This window comes from Podarcis cretensis (genome assembly GCF_951804945.1).
Source record: "Podarcis cretensis genome assembly, chromosome: 10".
NCBI lineage: Eukaryota > Metazoa > Chordata > Lepidosauria > Squamata > Lacertidae > Podarcis > Podarcis cretensis.
Window position 1 is genome coordinate 49,939,956 of NC_137179.1, and position 27,585 is coordinate 49,967,540.

Here is a 27,585-nt window from a genome sequence, read left to right on the forward strand (position 1 = left end):
CCGACTTTCAGAATGCAGGGCATATTTATAAGGCTCACAGTCATGCTAAACAGCAGAAGGTTGGAACAGAAACCTTTGAAAGAAAATAAATATGGATTCCTACCAGGCTGGTTTTTAAAGCACTTCACAAAGAAGCAACAATCTTAAAGAAATTTATTTTGAGATGCTGTCATTAGACCTTCACCTTAGAAAACTATTGCATTTGAGTGTAGGTCAGAGATATAAGTAACTTGCACGTGCTGTTTATTATTATACTTGGGATGACATGGTATTGTTCAAAATCATACTGGCTTATAATATCAAACAGCCATTGGAAATAATTTTTTAAAAAATATTCAAAGTGAAGTAAGGGGACGCGGGTGGCGCTGTGGGTAAAACCTCAGCGCCTAGGACTTGCCGATCGCATGGTCGGCGGTTCGAATCTCCGCGGCGGGGTGCGCTCCCGTCGTTCGGTCCCTGTGCCTGCCAACCTAGCAGTTTGAAAGCACCCCTGGGTGCAAGTAGATAAATAGGGACCGCTTACTAGCGGGAAGGTAAACGGCGTTTCCATGTGCTGCGCTGGCTCGCCAGATGCAGCTTTGTCACACTGGCCACGTGACCCGGAAGTGTCTTCGGACGGCGTCGGCTCATGGCCTCTAGAGTGAGATGAGTGCACGACCCTAGAGTCTGTCAAGACTGGCCCATAGGGGCAGGGGTACCTTTACCTTTAAGTGAAGTAAGCATCTAAGAGTCGTATCTAAAAATGAGTTGGCAGAGTTTATTTCCCATTGATTTCATGGCTGAATTTGTTTCTCTGGTGCAGTGGGATTGCTCAGACTTACACTCTTTTAAAATAATAAAAGGTTATAGCCAACTGAGATTGGCTCAGAGTAGACCCATTGAAATTAATCAGCTGGAGTGAGCCGTAGCTATTAATTTCAATGGGTCTACTCTGAGTTGGACTAGCATGGGATACAACCCAAAACTGATACTCCAGACAGCCTGTAGTAATTTCCCACAAAGCCTTGGGATGCTGCTACGTTGGAAGCAATGTGAGAAATTTCAGTGGCCGCTTCTAGCCACCTGGTGCTGATTCACAGCACCACTGTTGTCCATTGCTTTTAATAACTTTTAAGCAAACTTTTAAATACATATTAGCACCATGTTTGGCATCCCTACTTTTTAATGGTAGCTGGCTGGCTTTTAATTTTTCAAGATGGTTCTTCCTGTTCTGATGCATAAAATGAGTTGTTGTGTTTGGCATTTTTTTAACTACTACAATGTACTCTGTGTGGGGCTATTCTTGAAGAGAGAATGGGAATCCCCAGATATGGAACATTCTCCCCAGAGAAACTTGTCTGGTGTCAGCCCTGTCCTAGGAGGCAAAAATGTCCAGCCTTTTGACTTAATTTGATCGTAATGTGGTATGCGTCTACCCTGTTCTGATATTCACCTTTCAGAAGGGTAGGCTGGATAAGTTTTTTCCATTATTATTGATGGAAGAACGTTCTTGTGTTTTATACTGTGCAATGGCTTTTAAATGTTTGATAAGTTGCTCTGTAGTTTAACATTTTGCAAGCTGCTACCAGACATTCATCATCATTCATTTTAATAATAATAATAATAAAGTATTATAATAATAGGGACGCAGGTGGCGCTGTGGGTTAAAGCCTCAGCGCCTAGGACTTGCCGATCGAAAGGTCGGCGGTTCGAATCCCTGCGGCGGGGTGCGCTCCCGCTGCTCGGTCCCAGCGCCTGCCAACCTAGCAGTTCGAAAGCACCTCCGGGTGCAAGTAGATAAATAGGGACCGCTTACCAGCGGGAAGGTAAACGGCATTTCCGTGTGTGGCTCTGGCTCGCTAGAGCAGCAATGTCACGCTGGCCACGTGACCCGGAAGTGTCTCCGGACAGCGCTGGCCCCTGGCCTCTTAAGTGAGATGGGCGCACAACCCCAGAGTCTGTCAAGACTGGCCCGTACAGGCAGGGGTACCTTTACCTTTACCTTTATTATAATAATATTTTTTGTAAATAAGAGCTTACTGGAAGGTCTTCTTCCTCAGCCCCCTCATCTGCAACAGAGGGATACTGACTGACCTACCTCACATGACTTTGTAAGAATTACTGAGAAAATGCATCAGAAGCTCTTTGCCCTATATAAAAAAGCCAAACATAAATACAAGGGCTTCTGTCCACACCCACTTCCTGGGGAGTAAATCCCATTGAACTCAATGAGGCTTACTTCTGTAATGTACAAGCATGTGCTGCAAATGATATTTACAGTTTGATTTGCATAAAACTTTTTGTTGTTGTTGTTGTTGTTGTAAGTAACAAAATGCTTTTTCATTGTGTTGAGGGCATTTTCAGTTTTAAAACTGAATTTAAAACTGGATTCCCATTTAAAACTGGATTCCCATTTTTCTCTTTGCGCACCCTGGAATATAAGAAAACTAATAGGAAAAATATTGCTGTCATAAACCCAGGAGTATTGGCTGTGGGATAGTGGGGACACAAATAAAAGACCAATAAAGTTTGATGTATTTTCTGTACCAGTATATGCAGTAGAGACAGCATGGTTAAGAAATATAAGTGATATTTTTGTGATATTCATTCTGACAAACGTTAGGATGGAATGCATACTTTTTTATTAAAAAGAAAAGAAACACAACAGCAGCCTTCAAATATTGTCTGATATTGAATTCTCTTGAACAGCTTGTGACAATTGTATTGAAATTGAGTAGGAAAAAACCTGAACTTCCACACACAGAGAGAGACAGCAGCATAATAAAGCAAATTAACACTGAAAAACTTCCAAAGGAATTTAGGCTTCCACAATCCTTTCAGTTTTAATCATCTGAGGGCCTCTCGCACAACACAAAAAGAAATGATATATGCGGTTGTGCAATCCCAGCTTCCTGACACAGAGGCCGTACAGTGAATCATCCTGCTCAATTACCAGGTGGGATTCCAGGGTGAGATGGAAAAAAACAAGCCTTAGAATTGTATACCTACTACTACATCCTTGTGCAAGCAAAAAGCACTTGCAGAGAGGTGAGGGGTGAATGATTCACAAGGCAGGGGGCATAATTTTTCCTCCTGGCATTAGATCTTCAAAGCTAAAGCTTCGGAAGACTCCTGACTTTGGGCAGGGGGTGGCTGGTGCCAGAAGGAGGGAGCTGAAATGCTGTTTTGCACAAGAAGAAGTAATTCTCTGCAAGCTAAGAAATGGGTGAGGGTTCATTTCAGCTGTGATGACTAAATAATACCGTTTAGGATGAAGAACTTGAATAGGTAGCATCCTCACATGTATCTGGTTGATTCCATGTGGTCCCTTCCTTCTTTTCAAGGGCTGGGGCACAGTGGTTGAGCACACAACAGATCCTAGGTTCAAGCTCCGGTGTCTCCAAGCAGGGCTGGAAAACAACTCCTGCCTAAAGCCTGGAGAGCTGCTTCCAATCAGTGTAGACATTACTGAGCCAGATGGAACAATTGTATCTCAGTATAAAGGTAAAGGGACCCCTGACCACTAGGTCCATTCGTGACTGACTCTGGGGTTGCGCCGCTCATCTCGCTTTATTGGCCGAGGGAGCCGGCGTACAGCTTCCGGGTCATGTGGCCAGCATGACTAAGCCACTTCTGGCTAACCAGAGCAGCACACGGAAACGCCGTTTACCTTCCTGCCGGAGTGGTACCTATTTATCTACTTGCACTTTGACGTGCTTTCGAACTGCTAAGTTGGCAGGAGCAGGGACCGAGCAACGGGAGCTCACCCCGTTGTGGGGATTTGAACCGCCGACCTTCTGATCAGCAAGTCCTAGGCTCTGTGGTTTAACCCACAGCGCCACCCGCATCCCTATCTCAGTATAAGGCAGCTTCAAATATCCAGCTATCTTTCCAACAAGCATATGACGGATCCCAAACCAGATTCCCACAGCACAGCTCTCAGACCCTTCTATCTATCAACTCTGCAATGTGTGAACAATTGTCATAACAGATTACGCAAATTGCTCCTAATGTTTTCATTTACACAAAGCAAGCTTTGTCATTCACAAGTGCTGCTTTCACTCAGTAGCCAGTAGTTTTCCTTCAAAAATCAGAGCTAGTGCACTCACTCAGTATATAAGTACCAAACAGATTTTTTAAAAAATGAACATGCCTCGAAAGTATTCTCTTCCTGGAACATCGTGAAATTAAACAGATAAACCAGACAGTTCAAGCTGATATGCTTAAAATTCGATTTTAACCAGTTTGCAGAGAAGCCCCTTTTCAGAGCAGCTAGGGGATTGTCCTTAGCGACTTTGTTTCTGTTGGAGATTCCTCTGCAGTCAGGCAGTAGCAGACAACGAGAAACACAGGACGCTGCTCCAGGAAGAGAATATATCAGGGCTAGGATATCTCAGGGGCCTAGGAGCTGCCACAGTGTGAAAGAGAACGACCACAACAAGCACAATTTGGCTAGCATGTGTCGGGAAAACTGAATGGCTATAAGCACCAGGGCGGAAACAACGAAGCCTTTACAGAGAAGCACTTTGCTGCTTCCTTGAATCAGAACAAGCCTCCCAATGTGGAAATGCACTGAGAACTGGTGTGCATATGCTGCCGAATTGCAGCCAATCAGAGCTTTCCAGCAAGTGCAAGCACAGCAAAACCAAGCATATGTCAACAATAAAAAAAGAAGTCATGAGCTATACATGCACTTTGTGTTCACTCAGTCTTTACAGTCTTAACCAATTCCCTCCCCACTCCCTCCTCCCAGATAACTGCAGTGAGGTTATATTCCAAAGATGGTTAAATGGGGTCTAGGCCTTGGTTCTCAGACTGTGGATTGGGACACCGTATCGTCGGGCTGTAGACTTGGTGTGGGTTCATGAGACATCTGCAAGGGTTTGGTTGCAAGGCTTGCTGTTATGGGACTGATCCACTGTAGATGGAAGACAAGTAGTGACTAAGGGAACCTTCACCTTGCTCCCCCCCCAAAAAAAAAAAAAAAAATTCAGCAATTGTGCAAGCAATACCAGGAGAAAGGAAATGTTCAGTTACTGTCCTGTGACTTGATGCAAGGCAGGTCCCAGCAATACCAACTAAGGGCATGAGTGAGTGAGGGAAACTGATCAGCACTCATGCCAAAATTGTCTAATACTCCTCCTGTCATATGCATGTTTATTTCTGGAAGGACCGTAGCTCACTGGTAGAACATCTTTGCATGCAGATGGTCGCAGGTTCAATCTCAGGGAATATCTGAAACCCTGGAGATCCACTGCTAGACGCGGAGCTAGATTAACCAATGGTCTGACTCAGTAAAATTCAGTTTTCTATGCGTCTATGCATGTGGTTCCTGGGCCATACAGCTGGTATGGTGCAGGATTAGGGGTCCTGGGCAAATTGTGGAGGGGGGGGGTGAGTTTAGAAGAGAAGGTAAATTCAAAAGGCCTATGGAATATTTTTTTAGGTGCCTGGCTTTTTCTTGTTTGTTTGTTTTTAATGGCTTGAGGGGTGAAGCACGCAATCCCGAGACAAGTGACTAGCCGGGAACAAAACAACAGCCAAAGACCACTGCTCCGTCTGTATGCATTCAGGCGATGTGTTGCGCATTCGCCCTCCAGAGCTGCCAAACAAGTCTCCACCTGGGAGAGGATGCTTTTTTGTTGACATCTCAGGTTGCCCGCTCGCTGCCATTGGTGGGTGGTTCCCCCCCCCCTGGAAGGGAGGGGTCGGCCTGCAAGCAGAGGCTGGGGATGCTGCCCCCTGTCACATGATGGAAATTTCCACTCTTTCCCGAAAGAGAGGAAAGGGAAGAAAGGCGAGGGAGAGGGTCTCTGCCCACACTTTCTTTGCGCGTCTTCTGAGCAAGAACATCCTCATGTCCCAAGTGCCTCTACCTAAAAGAAATCGCCAGCATTCAAGGTGAGTAACTCACTGGAGATTAACTCTCTTTCTCGATGAAATACTAAACGGCTTTAAAGCCCCCCATGAGCTGCTCTATTTTTCTTCCTAAGGAATTACAGGCGAGACGGCACAGCCAGATAATTGACGTTACCGATCTACAGGTATCTTTCTGTGTCCCCCGCAGGGAGGCTGCTGGGCGGCTGCAGCTTGGAAACGAGTGTCTCTCTCTCGGAATCCCGGGTTGGCTTTTCCTATTTCAAACCATCCCGCGTCGTTGGCGGGGTGGCCGCAGCTGCGTGTGTGTGTGCGCGCGTGTGGACTGCCAACCACGTCTGATCGAGGCTCTCGCGATCAGAGAAGGTGGCGGGGGGGGGGGTGAGAAGAAGGGGCTTCCAACTGACAGGCAGAGCCCTTGTGGGTGCCTATGTTTCTCAGGCGCGTCGCTCCCCGCCACGAGAGGAGCGGGCGTTCAGACGTAATCGGTTCCGTGTCAACCCTTGAGCTGACGATTGCGCGAGCGTAGAGAGGAAGGAGAGAGGCGCGGAAAGTCGGTGTGGCAAGGAAATGGGGTCAGGGTGCTGGAGAGACGGGGTGCCAGGGACCCAACGGAATGGATATGGATGATCCAAAGTATATGGGGAAGCGTAAGGCAAAGTTTAGTTTCGGCCAGACGCTGCCGTGCGATTTAACTAAATACTGGGGTACAGGAAGGCGAGAATTGCTGCAGCCTGGGCTTGCAGGATGACCCCCCCCCCAAAAGCTCCGATTGTCTTTATTCAGTAAGAAAGGCGCTCAAAAGCAGCAGCAGTTTACTTTGGCAACCAAGCGCAGCCGCAGCTGCCCAGGCTATATATGCGTTTCGCTCGTCTCCCTCCCTGGTTGGGACTCCCGCGGAGCGTGGCTCCCCCGCCCGCCCGCCCGCCCGCCTTGCCTCGGCGGCTTGACCGCGGAGCACGATGCCCCCGACGGCGGAGAGGAGGAGCCTCTCACGGGAAGGTCTCTTGCGCACGCGCTCCTCTCCCAGCAAGCGGGGAGCCCCCTGCGCCTCGCCGCCCGCTTCCTTTGTCTCCGCCCGGGAGACGCTCGCCGCTCGGAGGCCGAGCTCCGTCTGGGCGCGTGGAGCGCGCGGCGGGGAAGCCGCTTTGCGGGCTCGCGCGGCCTCCTCTTGCTCGAGGGGAGCGCCGCTTTGCTCCTTCCAAACGGCCCGGGGCCAGCTGAGTTGCGCTAGGAGGCTTCTCCCTCGGGGGGCGTTGCAGAGCAACAGGCGCCATTTGGACACGCATGGACAGAGGGTTGGATGTGCTGCGTATCAGCTCCCTCTTTGCCTTCAGGCCCCAAGGGGACAAGCGTCAGGCTTGCTAGAGAGATCTGGATGGCCATTGGGATAACATAATTCTGCAGGAGATGAGCCTCTTATGTTCTGACATGTGTGGCTTCGCAAGCTGGTAGCCCCAGTTTTCATTTGAGTGGAAAGAATATTGCTGGCAAACTAGCTAAGCTTTCCTGGGTAAGAATTGCTCAGCTAGCAGCCTGGGTGTCTTTTCCCTGGGCACCTGAAGGAGAAGAAGGAGTGGAATTGGTGATCATGTGAAAGGTCCTATTATCCCCCACTAGCGATTTGAAGAAGGGACTTGAGCTTGTCTAGAAAGCAGGTGTGTTCCGGCATTTCCACGTATATCCCAGTCTGTGGCCCTGATTTTGCATCAGTTCTGTCATAAACTTGTCCTGCAAGTTATAACCACCGCTGTGAGGTGGCCTTGTTAGATAGGGCCAGTGGAAAGGGCAACAAAAATAGCGCTGCTCCTGCGAAACTGAAACAAAATGTTGCATTGCTCCTGCAAAAGCGGAAACAAAATGTTGCACTGCTCCTGCAAAAGCGGAAACAAAATGTTGCATTGCTCCCACAAAACAAATAAATGTTGCTCCTTTTAAATGTTCTAGCCACCAAGCCATGTTTTTTCCCCAGAACAGTTTTTGTATGCAGTTTCAACTAATACACATTTTTGCAATCAGTTTTCCCCAATATAATGCATTTTTATGTAATTGTCATGAATATATGCCTTTTTATTCACATTTGCCCCTAATATATGCATTCGTTGGAGAATGAATAATTTGGAGAAGGGCTAATTTTAAAGGATAGCTGTGTTTACATTTTGGTTTGAGTAGTGCAACTTAGGTAGTTTCTTGTTAAAAGTGCAAATAAAATGGAATGTCTCCCCTGTCCCTATGCATATATAAGGACATTTTTCTGCTTTGGAGTAAACTTTACAGAAAAAGGAAAGCATTGAGAAAATAACTGGTTCCAGAAGAGGAACAGATATAAGAAGGCAAGTTTGAGCCGCAGGATCACTGGAAAGAAACCGAGCCTATTTTTCTGTGTCATTTTTATCTATTTAGTCTGATAGACATAGTTGAAGGAACATTTTCAGGTGTGGTATTGCTATACAAAAGCAAAGGTCTTGGCTGAGGAACTAAAATGACAGCAGGCTATATTTTGTTGCATGATGTGTGTATATGTGTGTGTTATATACATGTCAGTGCCGGGCTCTTTTGCACCCTATGCAAGGCTAACTGCTTGCCTCGTTGCAAAAAAAAAAAAAAAAAAAAAAAAAAAAAGATTATTATTTTAATGCTAACTTCAATTTTCAAAAACATGTCTTGTAAAAACGATAAACTTCCTCAAAATATAAAAGAAAAGCAAAACATTACCAGAAACTTTATAACTAATCAGTATAAAATTGTCCCTCAAAGATCAGTTTCTGCACCACTCTGAGATTTGCGCCCTAGGCAATGGCCCAGTTGACCTAATGATAGCATGGGCCCTGGTGATCTATAAAATGTGGAAATGATAGCGATCTTTCAAACAGTCCTCTATGTTTCTTCCAAAAGGTCCTCTGTTTCTTAGAAGCAGCATGGCAGCTATGTGATGTGGAGGTTGCTATGGTGAATCCACAGCCTTTATTTAATGCTGTATCAAAGTAAACAGCCACGCCATCACAGCCATCTCTGTTAGTGCTGTTATTCAGCAAGGCTGTCTGCACCACCGTCGCTGGTTGCCTCCCTCCCACCCCTTGTTTTGATCTGGAAGTTGTCTTCTGGGGAAGTCCAAGCAAAAGAAGAAGAAGAAAGCAGTAGTTGAAAACAAAATCAACACTTTTTAACACAGCCATGATTTTTATAGGTGTTTTAGATATACTTCAGCTTAAAAGATGCAACTTCACCCACTGATGTTTACGAGGAGACTTGCTCAATATCTCATGCCCCTTCAAATAAAGTAGGCTAGGAATAAACAGTGGTACCTCGGGTTACATACGCTTCAGGTTGCATATGCTTCAGGTTACAGACTCCGCTAACCCAGAAATAGTGCTTCAGGTTAAGAACTTTGCTTCAGGATGAGAACAGAAATCGTGCTCCAGCGGCGCGGTGGCAGCAGTAGGCCCCATTAGCTAAAGTGGTGCTTCAGGTTGAGAACAGTTTCAGGTTAAGTACGGACCTCCGGAACGAATTAAGTACTTAACCTGTAATTTGATCTGGTTATATACATTTTTAAAAAGTCGGTTCCACGCTTTCTGCTGGTCCCCCAATATACTGAAAATTCACCTGATATAAGTTGTAGTGCTCAACTTATTAGGAGTTGATGGGGAGGAAGAGAATGTAGAGAGAAGATGTAATTAACTTCCTCCTCCAGTGTTGGCCAACTCACAAGCCCTCCCCTTCCCCAAAATAGTGCCTAAGCAGGCCACTATGAGGGGAGGCAGGTTGCCTCTCCCCTATAATGTGTGGTGGATGAACACTTCCCTCCCCTGTGAGAGGATATTCCCAGATATTCTGCCCATTAATTAGCAGGAGGAATTGAACGTTGGGGGTGGAGACACTGCTTCAGGTATACCTGAACGGTCAAGGCCATTTAGGGTTTTAAAGGTCAGCACCAACCAGTGGCGTAGCGTGGGGGTGCAGGGGGGGCCGGCCACACCGGGCGCAACATCTGGGGGTTAGGGTTAGGGGGCGCAAATCCATGGGTTAGGGGTCGCAAATCCACGGGTTAGGGGGCGCAAATCCACGGGTTAGGGGGCGCAAATCCACGGGTTAGGGGGCGCAAATTACTTGCCTTGCCCCGGGTGCTGACAACCCACGCTACGCCACTGGCACCAACACTTTGAATTATGCTTGGAAACGTACTGGGAACCAATGTAGGTCTTTCAGGACTGGTGTTATATGGTCTTGGCAGCCACTCCCAGTCACCAGTCAAGCTACCACAATGGCCTTTTCACTTCTGGGCAAAGGAAACACAGGTCCTGTCTTCCCCACAAGAGTAACCATAGGGAGGGACATAAAAACATATGAAGAGCACTGCATGGTCAGGCCAATGGCCTGTTATAGTTCAGCATTCTTTCCCAGGCTAACCATTTGCCTATGGGAAGCCTGAAAGCAGGAGTTAAGTGCATCAGCAGTCTCCCCATCTGCGATTTTCAGCAGCTGGTTGGAGGAAGAAGATAAACTGCAGTCATTTTAAGGGATACATACTTGTTAATCCATAGTACTGCTTATGAATTTGGATATATTGGGCCTCTATGGGGATGTTTTGTACCTGTGCACATGCTGCTTAGAGCATATACGTAGAAATGTCTCCTGTGCATTTATGACAAACTTAAAGTCCCGAGCTATATAGAAACTTGAATCTTAAGTGCTCTAAGCTCCATTGGTATCAAAGGCTCTAGCATAGTGAGCCACTTTGAGAAGTCGGCTATGAGCTATTATGCATTACTGATACAGTTAATGTGTACTTTCAATAACTATTTAGGCTCTAGAGAACAGTCATAGATTAAATTACATTTTTAGAAAGAGAGCTCTTTATTAGAAATTTATTTTATTCATTTTGGCTATATGAGAGATGGGATATTTTTAGCCAATCCAATGATATTTCTGAGGATTTGTTTTTCTTTTCTGTGAACAAAAGTAAGAGCTGCATATGTTACATAAGTCTTAACAAAGTATTCTTTTCTATATTACCAATAAACATTGTATATGCAAATGGGCTGACATGGGAATAGGCTATGGAGATATATCTAAATCTATCCCTGCTTTGTTCTAGAAAATCCGAATGGATGGAACATGTTGTTTGTTCCAACTGACTATATGGAAAGCTGTTGAAGACTGCTGAGCAAGCCATTCTTTCTCAGCAGTCAGTAATGATGAGCGGAATAAAATGGGGGGGGGGGTAAGAGGAAGAGAGATATTCAGGTACCAGTAACTCAGGTTTCCCCTGATGAAGTCACTTACACAGTCATTGTATAATGGAATTGGATCATATGAAGGTTCCCAGGACACAGTGAGTGCAGTTTTGGAAAGTCACAGAAAACTACCATAGAGGATTTTTGTCACACCTCCTAAGACAGGCAGCTAGGCATGTCTCTGGTACTCCTATACAGTCAGAAATGTGCAGAAATCCAGATTCTATAACCTAGTCTAATTTACCTAGGTAGGAATCTACCCATATTCTAGGTAATATTCACTGAACCACACTCACTGCTTCACAGGCACCTGACGTGAGGCTATGTCCACATACAGTATCAACCACGGTTCTTTTAGGGGTTCTGTTATCATGCCACATTTATACAGGTGCAAGCAAAAGCAATTTTTGTATGATGATAGTATTTTGGGAAAAGCAACTTCCAAAAATAGTAATATGTATTCTTAAAAATTGCACTGCCTATTTTGTTTTCCATTTTCTTAGTGAAATTTAAGGTTTTCTCACACTTTTTTTTTTAAGCTTAGCAAGTAAACCCCACCACACGTCACTGTTTGGTACTTATCTTCAAAAAGCATTGTCTAGGATAAATGGTTGACATACACCCGTTAATGATTAGCTTTGTTAATTCATAAAATAAATGCATACTCTGTCTTGGTAAGTTCATTGTGAAATTGATGGAAGAAGAGAGAAGAATCTTGAGTCCAACACAGGGAACCCCAGAATATGACCAAATAATGTACTACACAGGGACTCAGTCATGCATTTGTTCAACTGATAGTGTGCATGTCTGTTCAGAAGTCCCATTGAATTTAATGGGACTTAATCTCAAGCAAGCGTACATAGGCCTTCAGTCCAAATTGTGCTTTATCATGTAACCGCAAGCACATTCTTAATAAGATGCTGATTTTAAATAATAGATGAGTATGAACATAATTTGCATTGCATTACAATATATAAATGAGTCAGACCATGCTATGATTTGTTCATATTTGTTAGCAAATATGAATTTAATGGAATAAGCTTTTAATAAATGCATTTTAGACACAATGACACTTGCCTTCAATAGATCATTTAATAAAGCATTTAGAAAAGTCACCATGCAAATTAGCTTATACCCTCTGGTGGCTAAAGATTGTACATTGCTAGTCCTGAAAAGCAAATCATCCCCTCCTGCCTATCCTTTCAGTTTTAGCAATCTGTTCTGATGCAAAACAGGAATGAGGAAGCTCCCAGCACAACTGCCAACCTGCCCATCAACAGAAGGGTACACTGAGTCTGCTACCAAAATAAAACCATCTGCAAATATCAGAGAACAGATTTTGAAGGAGGCCCATTCATATGTAGCCATGAGAACTGGCTATATCCAAGACCATGAAATGTAACTGTTCCAGCCTAAAGAGTCTAACCTCCACATTAACATACCAAATGCCACTCACAACATACATGCTTTTTTCCATATTGTGGCAGGGATGTGGAAGAGCTACCTGGTCCAGAAACCCTTCCTTGCTATTGTCACTTTCTTGCTTTCCTATCTCATCTCCTGCCACTTGGAATGAGAAACACATGCCATGTGTGATATTCCTATCACATTTCAAATTAGACACATGCAGCCCATCCACAGTCTCTCTGTACAGAAATCTTTCCCTTTCCTCACAAGCCCATGGCTCCTCTGTCACAAGCGTTTTAGAAATAATTTAAAGTAGGAATCCTAGGGAATAATACAATCACCTGAAAAATAAAATAAAATAATGAGTGGAAAGCGTATCCAACACACTAGTTTTAATGCGAAATGTAACTCACCATGGATTACTTCTTGCTATTGATAAAAACATCTGTGAAGACTTTTTTTGATAGGCAGGCTAAACACACACACACACGCACACACACACACACACACACACACTGGTGTATCACATCATATTTAAATAGTGCCTCTGAGAAAGGATTCAGGAACAAATATGTACCAAAGCACTGGGCAGACGTACTTGTGGAGTTCAAGCTAAGCAAACATCTGTTGCAAAGTCTCATAATGGGCTTGTTTTCTTAGATCCACCCCCCCAAGGGGGTCATGGACACAACCTTGCAAATTGTGTTTTTGAGATTTACGAAATTGCAAATCAGCATTAGCACAAAATTACACCATTGTGTCATAAACGCAGTGCAAGGACTTCCTGATACATGAAAATGCATTTGCTACCGAAAGATCCTTGCTCATTTTTCAACTTATTTTTTTGCATAGGTCGTTTGAGCAGGGCACCCATTTCATGATGATCCATTGCTACATGACTACAAAAAAATAATAATACAATTCAAAGACTTTGGGCCTCTTTTTATTATAAGTTTTCCTTGAAAAAAACAAGCAAACATTGTCCTGTCAAAATATGGAAAACTTGCTTAACAATAGTTGCATTTTCATGGACATTTCTCCCACGTGATCATTGCAAACATTATTGTGGCTTGTATGGTAGCTACAGGAAACACACCTGCATCTTAACAGTCCAGCTCCATCCTCTTTCCCCACCCTACAAATGTTTGCCAAAGCTGTGGTGGTGGGTAGAGGGGAAGTAAATATCGTGCGGCAGAAATAATGGATGGAGTAGAGAGGGGCATGAGAAGGGTAGTAGGAGAGACAGGATTAGAACCCTCCTCTTCCTCCTCCTCTTTTCCTTTTTTTAAAATCCCCACTTTCTCTGTAAAAAAAATAATGGGCTATTGTACAAGTTCCTATATGCCTGGCACATTCTGCTAAGCGTAACCAGTAGAATTATTTTAGCCAAAAGGTTTTCTTAGTAGATTGAAGGCAAACATCATTTAGAAGAGTGCAACCTTGCCAAATTCAGGCTTCTCTCTAATCTGCCGTGTATTGCATAACACAAGGAGGGTGTTGCTTCACAGAGCTTACATCACTTCTGAACTGGTCGCTTTCTCCCAAAAGCAAGGCCTCTGGTTCTTTATCGTTTATCATACACCTCTGGGCTGACCTCAGCCAAAAAGGTTGTCCCCAGGGATTTCTCACTGTGGTTCTCTTCGCCCAGCATATTGTCGGGTGGGTGCTGTTTGACCTCTGCATAGTATTGATCAGGCCTTGGTGGGTACGGCCTGGAGGAACATGGGTTCAAGTCGCTGCTGCCTAGCCATGAACTCTTTGGATGAGTCACAGACTTGTTATCAGCAACTGATCTCTTGGCAATGGGCTGGAACTTTTTACTGGCTCGATCACATTAGTCAGCACGGGAATTAAGCATTAACTTTTCCCCGTCTAGGTCTTCATCTTCTTTCAAAATGCCGGGTCATATGCTCAAGAATCAAGCTGCGGTATTTCACATGTAGGGGCTGGGATTGGGAGATGGGGTGGGGTGGAGGGGCGGGTGCCGTGAAGTAACAGCTCAAACACTTTGTGCTCTAGAATTAGTTTCTCCCCATCCCACAAATGAACCATCTGCTTGAGGAGTTGAGGAGTGGTAAGAGTTGTGTCGATTGTAGGTTCAGGGGTGGAGGTGGCACTTAGGACAAGATGGGGGCCCCTTCTCTTCACTGTCATCACAACTGCCAAAGGGAAAGGCAACTCGGGAAAGGGTCCCCCTTTGCCTGCTTGTCACTTCTGAATAAAGACAGGCATTTTATGCCTGCTTTTCTAAAGTCAAATGACTCCTGTGCAGCATCCATAATGATGGTAGCTGTGCCACCATTGGGCACTGTTCACTATGTGATGTCAGAAATGCCCTTTTCACTGATGGCATGCCAGTTTTAGAATATCTTTCCCTTTAAAATAGGGACTTGGTGCCTAATCTTTTTCTCACTTCAGTGCCCAGTGAAAACCTATCTGTTTGCAGAGGAATTTGCCGAGGATATCAGATTTAATTATTCTCTGCATTTGGAAGATTTTGGTTTTAATTAGACTTGTCTTATCTGCTTTTGTGATTAAGTGGGTTTCTTATGGTGATTGTTTCATTTAAACAAGTTGTAATCATACTGAGCTTGTTTATAATGAAGGACAGGTTAGAGATATTTTAAATAAATGTATAAATATAATAAGAAATCTACAGAAAGGGTCAGCGTATTGGATAGAATGAGATGATAGACATTATTATTCTAAACTTATATGTGGAATAATGGCTGACACCAGTTTTTTTAAGTGAGGAAAAGCCACAAAATGAAGCATGTTTGTTGAGTGTAAAAAATATTCTTTTGCTAGTGGTGCACTTAGGAGGTGCTTTTTAAAAAGATGGTAATGTGTGTTATTTCAGTGTGGAGAGTGAGTCTTGTTATTTTTTTTGAGGGGTGCACCTGCTCATTCTGCTGAGTTGGGTTCTACATATCCACCCCAATGTTCTGTCCTGGTGGCATTACGAAATATATCCTTGAACTTTTTTTTGTATGTGTACTTTGTGAAGTTTGCTTTTCATTAAAATCATAGGTAAACTTGTGAAAATGACGGGGTGAAAATTTGGTTTCTTTCTGTTGTGCCACATTCCAAAGGAAGTTGTTTTGTTTTGTTTGTCATCTGCAAATCATTGTAAGGCTAATTGACAACAATTTTGGCATCTCTCAGTTTTTAATTTTTCCAGTCTTGTTCCACATTTCCACAACAGTTCACAAATTGCTTTTTTTCTGAAGTCCTCATGAAAATTCATCATCAGCGTTTTAGTGTGAATATCTTCTAATAGGCAAATTTTCATGAAATGCAGCTTAATGTATTACATTTTTTATGTTGTCTTCACTATATATACATTTTTGGGCATGTTTTACTCTAGCAAATCCATTTCTTGTCTGGAGAACTGCATTTCAAAATTAGAAGAATTGTCAATTTTGAAGAAGAGCTGTGTTTCTGTTTGCATATTGTTTCTGGAAGTGCGAATTAAGTAGGTTTGCCTTCAAATGAGAACCCAGCTGAAGTGACTCAGGCTAATGTATCTGGCAGAAACCTTAACTTGTCAAATGCTAGATGTTGACCAAACTGCACTTCTCTTCTCATTCTGTGAATACTTACATGGCTTCCCCAGAGCCCTTTCCCTTCTCTCAAGGCAGACATTTCCCTGAGGACACTTTTTCACAGCTGGAGAAGTGTTGTGTCTTCGCTGCTGGTACACAGAAGGAGCTTGTCTAAGGTAGATCTATACCCTTGAGGGAATAGAGTTTCAAGACTAGAGTGCGATGTGTGACCAGCTTTAATGCAGACCCACCTAGTCCATATTTTACTCTTTGGAATCAAATGCACATTTGGGGTGTAGGGGCAGAATTAGATGTTACAGTCCTCCTGAGAGTGGACCACTTCAGGTTACGAGAGATGGTGGGTCAAAAACATTTGAATGTTTACCCCTATAAAAATCACAGCGTTGCCAGTGGAAATCTAGCATATAACAGAATAGTTTTAGACTATTCTCCTGCTGGAGAATATATTTCTACCTATAATTTGTTTTTAATGTTGCACTGTGTCCAGCTACATGATTTTCCAATGGGCAGTCAGAAATTGGACGGACCCAAAATGGCTACCTTACCTGATATTTCTAAATTGATAGATTCTTCCTAAATCTGTTATCATCACTGGTTTTCCATGGAACCGGGATGGCACTGATGATAGATTAGAATTAGAATTAATAAGAACAGAAATTAGAATGAATGCTGGTATGCGGGTAGAGGACTGCCATAACTATTGTTATATCCTGGGTTTTGGTTGGATTGGGTAGTTGGGTGGTTGGATTCAAAGGTGCTTGGCTTGTTGCAAAGTGTTGTGCAAGAGTTGTGCCCCAATCCCATTGATTTTCCCCCTTGCCTTGCAGCCTTTTCCACCCATCCCTCATAGTTCTAGAGAGTCTCCTGGTTCTCGGAGTACAACTTCTCAGATGTGAGTCCCATTGACTTCAGTGGAACTGACTCCCAGCTGATTGTATATACTCTACACTGTATAGCATTAAAACCTCAACAGCAGACTTTCAGAGGTATGGTAGTTGGGAGATGCCCTGGGATAGGACAGCTTCATTGCACAAGAACAAGGTGGCTTGTGCGTCTCTGGACCTGACATATTATTCTGTATTGACTATCTGAAAGTAGATAACAGAGGTTTGTTTTTGAGGTACTTTTTAAAAAATAAGAGAAACCCAGACCTCAAATACTCATATTTCCTGTGCAGTATGAAATTAAGACAATAACTGTGGTTGTGCTTGGATCAATAAAATGATCCAATTCAGCATTCTATTTTCTGAGTTTGAGTATCCACAGGGAGGTTTACGTGTAAGGTATGAGAACAATATCAATACCAGAAGCTAATGCCCAACTTCTGGGAATCAGGTATACTGCCACTGATCATGGAAGTTCACAACTCATTTACTACCATGATTGACTTATCACTTTTATAGTAATATTTTTTCCAGTGACGTGTTAATTAGTGGCTTCTTGCAGCAAGGAATGTCATCACTGATTCTGCATTATGTGAAAAAGTACCTCACTCTGTTGCTTTAGCTTCTCAACCTCTTTGAAAACCTCTGCAGAGCATCTTTGTATTTGAGGCAAAGAGCAAGATAAAAGCAAGAGTAGCTGTTGACCTCTTGTAGTCTTGCTTTAGTCTACAGAAATTGTAATATCCAGAAAAAATACCTTATAATTCTTATGCCACTTCTTTGAAAGTACAGATGAGTGAAATAGGCAGCCTACAGTTGCAAAAATCTATGTCAGACCTTCTACAGATGTGCATTTTGTACAACTTCCAAGTCCAAAAAGCAAATAGCTCCAGTAACAGTGATGTTTGACCTGAACGTGCACCAGGATTTTTTTTTATCTTTTTCCTCTCTTTTTTTTTTAAAAAAAAAGCTGACGCAAGTAGGACAAATGGAGGTGTTGGGTTATCTTCATTGATGATTGGTTTATCTGATACACTCCCATTTGCTTTTAAATCGTTGTCTAGCTCTAGAAGGTCTTAAATGAGAAAACTCTGAAAGACAGGTGCCATTTTTAAATTAATAAGTTATATCTTGGTGTGGAAACAAGAGAAAGAAAGAAAGAAAGAAAGAAAGAAAGAAAGAAAGAAAGAAAGAAAGAAAGAAAGAAAGAAAGAAAGGTATTTTTTGCAAGATTCATTATGTTTTTAAGAAAGGGGGTCTTAAAATGAATATGAAATTAACAATTCATATTTAAATAGAAAAGGGTTACAAAATATTCAGTAGCAGATTTCATATGCTTCTTTTTTACTGCCAAATGTTCAACAGTTGGAATTGACTTTGCGCGCATGTGTGTGTGTGTGTGTGTGTGTGTAGAAATTCCATACAATCTTTGATTCTAAATTCTGAGATAATTTAGCTATCATTGGCTAGATTCGATTTATGTAGCTAATTATTACATTCATAATTGACCAAAGAAAAGGGGAGGTTTTAATTTTGCTCATCTTACCATGGAGGTCACGGAGCTTTTCATCTTCAAAAACGTTAATGCTTTATTTCCCAGAAGGGAGTGCCTTTGTGGCTCTCATTGAAATCTTGTCTGCAGTGCAATTGGCAAATTAATGCACGTAATAGCGAGTTAAATTCCCATCAATCTATAAATTGAAAATGATTAAGTCCAATTCATTTGCTTCTGTGTTTCCTTGTGTTTTCTTCATGGAGCACAAGACAGTATACAGGAATTTCCTGGGTGGTCTCCCATTCAGGTGCTGATCAGACCAGAACCAGCTTAGTTTCTACAAAATTGCTGTCTTCAGGCGATACCCCAAACCAATGGAATTTAGTTCCATGGAAGTCCATACCTGTAGAAACATGCAAGATTTACAACCTGCAAACATGGATGTTATCAAATCTGTGGCTTGATAATTAGGTATGCTCTTCAGAGAATGGGGCCCAACTCTTCATTGTACTTAAAGGAATGTAATATTTCTGTGGATGTGGTTTCCACTAGGACTGGCCCACCCATAAGGCAAGGTGAGGCATCCGACTCAGGTGGCAGGATCCATAGGGTCAGCAGATTTTGCCTGCAAGGAATGCATCACCCAGTGCTGCTGCTGCCACCATGGTAGCAGTGACAGTTCCAGCATTGTAGACCGGGTCTGCCTTCTCTTCTGCAGCACCCCCTCGTGCCACCTGCACAGCGTCCTCTTGGCAAATAGGAGGCACTGCTGGTCTCCTCCCAAACTTGTTCCCAATGTAGATCTTTATTCCCCACTTGCTCCTGATGTGCCTCTTCACTTACCCCTTCTTCCCTGGTGGGGAGAGCACCATTTTGCAGTTTTGCCTGAATACCACTGACAGCTTGCAGAACCCATGGCCAGGGGCAGATTTTGGTAATCTTTGGTAATATGGCACCCTGAGTGAGGCTAAAATTTCATGCCCCCAATGCATCTTCTCAGTTATGGATCTTTTCAACTTAGTGCCCCATTGGCTCGGCTTCCTGTGTAGGGGAACGTCAAGGCTCCAGGAAAGCTATTCCTCCCCTGGTTGTAGCAGAGGAAACAAAGTAGAGTCCTTTTTAATGAGTTTTATTCAATCCTAATAGCGAGAGACAAAAGAATGCAACAAGCCTTAACAACGGCATTGCTCCAAACTGGGCTCCTCCTTCCTAGCAACAGCATCTCCCCTTACGGTGGCCACTTGTGATCAAATGTCTTTGAGTCCTTTGTTCCTGTACAGTGGTACCTCAGGTTAAGAACTTAATTCATTCTGGAGGTCCGTTCTTAACCTGAAAATGTTCTTAACCTGAGGTACCACTTTAGCTAATGGGGCCTCCTGCTGCCGCCGCTGCTGCGCAATTTCTGTTCTCATCCTGAAGCAAAGTTCTTAACCCAAGGTACTATTTCTGGGTTAGCGGAGTCTGTAACCTGAAGTGTCTGTAACCTGAAGTGTCTGTAACGTGAGGTACCACTGTACTATTAACAAACACCACGTTCTGGGAGAAGGGGGATCAGAAATACAGTTGTACCTCGGGTTACATACGCTTCAGGTTACAAACTCCGTTAACCCAGAAATAGTACCTCGGGTTAAGAACTTTGCTTCAGGATGAGAACAGAAATTGTGCTCCGGCGGCGCAGCAGCAGCAGGAGGCCCCATTAGCTAAAGTGGTGCTTCAGGTTAAGAACAGTTTCAGGTTAAGAACAGACCTCCGGAACGAATTAAGTACTTAACCGAGGTACCACTGTACTCTTCAGTGACAACGTGTCATCTGGCTGCCCTGCCGCGGTCCCCCCCCCCTTCTTCTAACACTTCCCAACTTTTCTGTTCGTCTCTCTGTGAGCTGTGACTTTCCTCAAACCCCTCAAAGCTCTGCTGTATATCAAATCTGTCTCCCTCTTCTCCTGCAACATCAGGAGAAAGGGGGATTGGTTTCCACCATTCCTCCTCCTCCATCTTGCCCTCTTGAGTCCAACCCCTGATAGGGAACTGCTTGAATCCAATGTTGCCATGGCTCCAGATAACTCCTAGATTATGCAGTTCCAGCATATGCCTACATAATCCTTCCACCTCCTTTGAAACCAAATGGGAAGCTAGGAAGCTCCCATAACCAAATGGTCTTTCCAAGTATCATTGCTTCGTGTTGACGCCTCTGTGTGCCATTGGCAGAAATATCTGCAGTACTGGGTGAAATATACAGCTCACATTGATGGTACACAAACATAAGTAATGTTATACTCCATTTGAACAACTTCAGAGTTTGCATGCACCAGCAAGGATTGTGGAGTTGTTAAGGTTTACTCAGGCTTTCCTTGAATCTGTTTACACAGCTAGAGCATCCCAGGCAATTGTACAGCCTGTCCTATTCATGCTTAATGAAATGTAAGTCTCTATTTAATAGTGATGACATCTAAGTGAGGATTTTTATGACTGTATCCTTATTGCACTATTCCAGGGGTCAGCAAACTTTTTCAGCAGGGGGCCGATCCACTGTCCCTCAGACTTTGTGGGGGGCCGGACTATATTTAGAGGGGGGGGGGATGAACAAATTCCTCTGCCCCACAAATAACGCAGAGATGCATTTTAAATGTAAAAACACACTGATTCCCGGACCGTCCGCGGGCCAGATTTATAAGGCGATTGGGCTGGATCCGGCCCCCGGGCCTTAGTTTGCCTACCCATGCACTATTCTCTAATCAGAAGGAAAGCCCATATAGTTCAATAGGACTTGCTCCCACGTCAATGAGTATAGGATTACAACCTTAGTCGCATTCTTTGTTCACCATCTTGGGTCAATCTCAGGTCACCATGTGCCTGCTATGAGTTTTGAACTCTGTCTGATGGCCTTGGTTACACTGCCAGGGTCACCTCTCCTGTGATGGAGAGAGAATAGGCAAGTGACTGTGTTCAAAAGAGGCATTTTACTTTCTTTGAACTCAGTTTAGTTTGATTCTGCAAGCAAATCCAAGATAGAAGCCATTTAAGTGTTTCTCAGGTTGGAATAACACACTATAGGAAACAAGTCCTCCATTTCAATGTTGGACTAAAACAATATTGGCCTGAATCCAGCTTTAATTTTATTCAGCTAGTTGCAGAGTCAACCACATATGGGGTGCACAACTTGCATCCACATTGCAGAATGCACCCAGGAAATTCAGTATGCCCCAGATGAGCATTGGGATATGGATCCACATCCAAGCGTGCATTGATGTGCAAGTAAATCGGATGTGCACAACAAAGACTGTGCAAGGATCTGCCTTGCTAGATTGTAGTGATCATTTTGTAAACCAGGGCTCAGCTAAACTGGAAAAACAAAAAGAAGACATTATAAATGCCTTATAACATTGTGACACCAGATGGTGCAGTAGAGCTGAAATTGAAACTTCATGAAATGTTCCATTGTGAACTTTAAAACAGGTTTTTCCCCAGAGCATTTTAGAGTGTTTTTTTATAGCTATGTAAATGCAGGCCCAAAGCTATAGCAAAAAGGGGGGGAAAGTTGAATAAATACTAATTGTCTGTTATATATTACCCTAAATCTTTCTCTTGAATAATGTCAGTAAAAAAAGAATTTAGCTATTTTTCCTCTGAAAGATTAATAATTTTTGTGGTTACTTGGATTTGGGAACTTTTTAGCTACTTTTTCTTTATGTGATTTTAAACTTCCTTTCAGGTGACATTTTACTTTCAAATATGCTACTGTCCTTTTAAGTTCAGATACAGATTTTGAATATGCATTGGGTCATAATGCAATGTCATTCTGCTGGCCAGAGGACAAAATAGCTTGCCAGAGGACAAAATAACATGGCAAAGACAACATAATTTTGTGTTGCTCTAACTGGAGTTCCTTGTATCTCAGCAATCAATCCTCTGAAATGTTAGCCTAGTTTTCTCTGACCTAATGCCAGATTAGGTGATCACTCTCACACGGGGACTGGAGTGATCAGACAGAAAGCCATATGCAGTTTGCCTGTCTCTGGTAGGAAACTATATCAAACAGCATGGTGTTCTTTCCTTATTGTTTTCTTTAAAAATGATACTGCAGATTTTAAATAACAGGCTTTGCTATCTGCTTTTCAGTCTGAAGTCTTTTTTAACTTCTAGCCACTTGGTGGATACTGGGAATATGCTAATGTTCTCTGCACATCAACTCTTCAGTGTTTTCATGCTATAAATAAATATATGACAGGACGTTTGTTGGGAACGGTATGTTTACACTCAACAAAACGGTGACAGTTTTCTCGTTGTCGAGTGACTAATATTCCTTGTTGAAAAAATATGAAATTCTTATTAAACTTGGGGCTAAATAAATTATAACTGCTTGTGTTGCTGAGATTTCTCATAACATTCAGTTCTGCAACATTTTGAATGCCATTTTGAATGCTAAAATATATGGGGGGCTTTCAAGTTTATGGGACTTAATTTTGCTGGAACACTATATTAATGTGTTATACTGGCAGATATAGAGTTGAAGTGTTGATAGTTTCTTGGAGAACAACTATGTGATTCTATTTCCTTGCCTGTGGTTAGTCTCAGCAATAACCATGATTGTAAGTAATTGAATATTTCTTAAGCCATTGAAAAATGTGCCGTTCAAATATTCTATAGGAATTAGAGCTTAGCATGTATCTGTGCATTTGGATCAGGAATGTAAACTGCTATCAATGTCAATTAATTACAAATGCTAATCAAAATGACCATGCCTGTAATAGATAGATAAAGATATAGATATTAAAAAAGAAACAGATGCAGATAAGAATATATTATTTTGTCAAATAGATGATGGAAAGTTTTGTGCAGACATCTTGAGTTGATGAATTTGTGGGTGGTTTTGGTATAGCAGTTTTATTGCCGTTGTGGTGTTGGTAAAATGGGGAGGAAGGGAATCAGGTGTGCCACCTTGAGCTCATTTGAGGAAAGGTGGGAATGTAAATGATGATGATGATGCCCTTCAGACAAGTGCTACAATCCTATTTAATACAGGGCTTCACATGAATTCTGAAATACACATGGCACTGCTGGGCATGTGGGTTCCCCATTGACATCAATGAAAGGAACGACCTGTGCAGGCAAAAATAATGTTTGATCTTGTCTGACTACGTCAGTCGCTACATCAGGGCAGCTATACTGCATCTCTTTCAGATGGATGATGACTTGTGTGACTTATCATTCATATTATTTCCTCTTTTTTGCTCACATGAGTTCTTATTTTTTGTGAGCTTCCTTGACCCAGTTTTTAGAAGAAAGGCTGGCTTAAATAAATAAACAAACGTGGCATATTAATGATAATAATAATGCTGAAGAAAGCACCTTGATTATTGAGATATAATTCTTCCCTACGTCGTTTTGAAAATAAAATCTGGATAGAATTTTAATTTACTCAGAATTTTCCCAGAGGGGAAATGTCGTTTTAAAAAAACAAAATGAACATAAACCCGTGTGATGCTCCCACACATTTTACCTAATTTGAGGAAATTTTTAATGAAGTCTTTGGTTTTCTGTTTATAGAACGGAGTGTTCTGAGAGTCAACATATTGCGAAGGCAGAAGCTTTAAAGCAGAAGGTACAGTTCTGTTGACACTGAAGACGCCTCGGGGTTGTGTGTGTGTACTCGAAATCGCTGACAGCTCAAATGGATCGCATGGAACTGCGAAAAGTCAACACAGACCTTGACGAGGAGAGCAACAGCGGCGACAGCACTGAAGACACCTATACCGATATGGGAGATCCAGAAAAGGCCACTATTAGCAGGTACAATTAATTGCCAGAATGAGAAGATAAAAAAGGCAAGCCCACCCACTCGGTCGTTACTTGAGGAACAAACAGTTCTAAGTGGGTCACACATCACAAAATTTAATGATAATGTACACTGTTCTGCTTAGTATAGTTGCATTTAATGAGTTAAGCAAGGCATCCGTCTACATTTTTGTCGGAATTTTACATGTCAAGATAGGCTTTCCTAAACAAAACTGCTTCTAGCAGGTGCCAGAAATAGTGCAGTGAAGGCACCTGTCTGATGTCAATTGGCAAGGAGTTCCAAAGTTGTAGGCGCAGCCATAATGAAAGAATGATTTCATACAAGGGAAAAATGAGTATCTTGGGGCACTCGTACCAGTGCCAGTTCTGCACTGCAGTTATTGTAATATTGCTGAGATTTCTAAATATTATTGGAAGGTGCTTTGCGGAGAAGCTTTCTCAAAAAGTGGGGTATACATTTATTAAATAAAGCAATGCCGGTGTAAAACCAAAGCCTGAATTTTAAAGTGCAAAGACGTTTATTTCTTCTTTCCTTGCTTATTTCTTCGTTTCTTTGTTTTGTTTTTAGTCACTTTGTTGGTGATGATGCCGAAAGTCAGAAGTTCCTTACCAACGGCTTTCTGGGCAAAAAGAAACTGGAAAATTATTCAGATGAATATGTAAGTCCCTTAGTCACAGTTGAGTTGCAGCGGTGTCCTTGCAGATGCATAACATAACTAATGGCACATTTTCCTTGTTCTTTTCCAACAGAATCCAGGAGATATTTCATTTGGAATGTCATCATTTAACCTGAGCAATGCTATCATGGGCAGTGGAATCTTGGGGTTGTCCTATGCCATGGCCAACACTGGAATCATACTTTTTGTGTAGGTATCCACAATGTAGTGGGGGTGGGGGGGAATGGGAGAGTCTTAGTTGGAGGTATGATATCCTGAAATAAGAAATCGTGTGTGTGTGTGTGTGTGTGTGTGTGTGTGTGTGTGTGTGTAATGGGTTGGGTCTAGACTTAGTCATGTTCAGAGTAGACCTACTTTTGTTGCAATAATGCAAGGACATTGGGGAAGCATTGCAGAACAACAAATACATCCACCACTAATGCACTATTAGTGGGTCAAGGACGCGGGTGGCGCTGTGGTCTAAATGACTGAGCCTCTTGGGCTTGCCAATCAGAAGATCGGCGGTTCGATGGGGTGAGCTCCCGTTGCTCGGTCCCAGCTTCTGCCAACCTAGCAGTTTGAAAGCACGCCAGTGCAAGTAGATAAATAGGTACCCTTGCAGCAGGGAGGTAAACGGTGTTTCCATGCACTCTGGTTTCCATCACAGTTGCACCAGAAGCGGTTTAGTAATGCTGGCCACATGACCTGGAAAGCTGTCTGTGGACAAATGCTGGCTCCCTTGGCCTGAAAGCGAGATGAGCGCCATAACCCCATAGTCGCTTTTGACTAGACTTAACCGTCATGGGGTCCTTTACCTTACTTTTGACCTACTTTTGTTACAATAATGCAAGAACATGCACATGCACTGTAGCACAATTCAGTACTGTTATCAATGCTGTCGTCACATTCAAGACTGTGTCTCCCTCACTCAGGATCCCATATCACACTTTGAGACATGCCTTAGATACTTAATCCAAAAATCTATCTAATGCATTTATTATTGGTCAACTATCCTGCCTATAGCTTGGCTATATTAATTTATATTTGTGTAGGGGGGGAGTCTATCTCTCTCTGTGTGTTCCATGACATAGCAGCAACGTTGCAATTCCAACTGTGACAAATATGCCATAGGAATAAATAACTCACTTAATTTGTATTTGTGGGATCGAAGTGATACTACCCCTACTGTGGAGACTGGAAGAGAATGCTCTCTGTCCATATGGCACTAAATCTGAAACTCTGTGAATAGAAATATGTCTATAGACACGCTGCCCCCTAACATCTGACCGTGCCAAATGCTAACTGTGATGGCATGTAGCTGACATACACTATCCATAGAGCATATGTTTTGACAGGCAACAGCAGATGCGCCTGAACAACTTTCAAACTATATAGCTAGACCAATCAGTCTGGGAGACATCTTCTTACAAAGCTTTCCAGATCAGCAAATGATTTTATTCCTTAAAACCTGTGTTGTGGAACTTTCCAATTTGGAGAAGGGCTGAATAAAAAGTTGTCATGCATTATTTAAAAAGAAAAGAAGGAACACTTTTGGTGTTCTTCAAAAAAGCAGAGACCTGAGGGAAGCACATTGTTGCATTGGTAAAAGACACAAAATATAAAGCTTTTAAAAATATACTTGCTCTATTTGGCAATCTGTGGGTCAAACTGCATGCTATGTTAAATGTATTTTAGCATTTAATATGCCATAGTTTTAAGCATATTTTATACTGTGTTGGATTTAGACTAGATAAGATATATAAAAAGCTCTTAGAATACACTGAGGAATGTTGTCTTTGTAGGCCTTTGAACCTTATAGTCAAAGTCCCTCAAAATGAAAGTTCTTTCCCCTTTACTGAACTTAAAATAGCACACCTGAATTGATGTCTCTACAAAGGAATGGATAACTTATCTGTGTAGTTCATTTTATCCTTGCTCGTGGATTTATAACTTCTGTTCTTCCTTACAGAATCCTGCTGCTCAGTGTAGCCATAATGTCTCTCTATTCGGTTCACCTGTTGCTGAAGACATCGAAGGAAGGAGGTATGCCATTTATGATCTAGGTGGTGGGTGAGTCATTTGAGGAGACCACATCCCAACCAGGCAGGCAAAAAAATCAAGTTTAACTTGTGCACTGTTTGGCACACTAAAAACAGAAATAGCAAAGAACAATGACCCAGATCTCCTCAGGAACAATGACAGTGTTGAATGAATGAATTTTATTATTACGGTCACAGACCAGTTCCAGCTCACTTACAATATCAGGAAAGTCATAAAACACAACAGGAATATATTGAATTGCAGTTGGGTATAACAGAGACAATTCAGATATAGTGGCAGTTAAATATATATATTAAATCTTGATCACTAAAATATAACCTAAAATTATCATTTAAAACCTTTATCATTTTGGTAATACAGTTTGTTCCCTAAGTTTTATGGCAGTCGCACAGAATTTGGCCACCCTTAGCATGATGTCTAGATCCTTGTCCTCTACCAGTAGTTTTAGACATTGAGGTTCAGACCCATTTGGAGATTTTTGTATAACAGGAGTGATAAATGCCGAGCGTATATCCCCGTAGAAACGGCAGCGTAACAAGACATGCAATGACAGTGTTATCGCAAGATCATATTATGGCAGCCAGCTTCTATGCCTCACTGCCTGACTGGACATGGAAGCAGCCAATAC

At 42.6% G+C, this 27,585-nt stretch overlaps 1 protein-coding gene across 4 annotated transcripts in view; it reads left to right on the plus strand.

The window, feature by feature from the left end:
• The first annotated feature begins 5,746 nt into the window (after positions 1 to 5,746).
• Positions 5,747 to 27,585, plus strand: part of SLC38A4 (solute carrier family 38 member 4) — a 34,534-nt gene continuing 12,695 nt past the window's right edge. Inside the window, exons 1-5 of one of the 4 annotated variants that reach the window (XM_079994263.1) lie at positions 5,747 to 5,880; positions 23,992 to 24,234; positions 24,809 to 24,899; positions 24,991 to 25,106; positions 26,866 to 26,939. In XM_079994263.1, the coding sequence (XP_079850389.1) occupies positions 24,116 to 24,234; positions 24,809 to 24,899; positions 24,991 to 25,106; positions 26,866 to 26,939 (400 nt within the window). In that variant the 5' untranslated portion in view covers positions 5,747 to 5,880; positions 23,992 to 24,115. Of the gene's footprint in view, positions 5,881 to 14,546; positions 14,575 to 18,021; positions 18,168 to 22,304; positions 22,463 to 23,991; positions 24,235 to 24,808; positions 24,900 to 24,990; positions 25,107 to 26,865; positions 26,940 to 27,585 lie in introns of those variants that run through there. The other 3 variants (XM_079994264.1, XM_079994262.1, XM_079994261.1) reach the window with 3 other exon arrangements.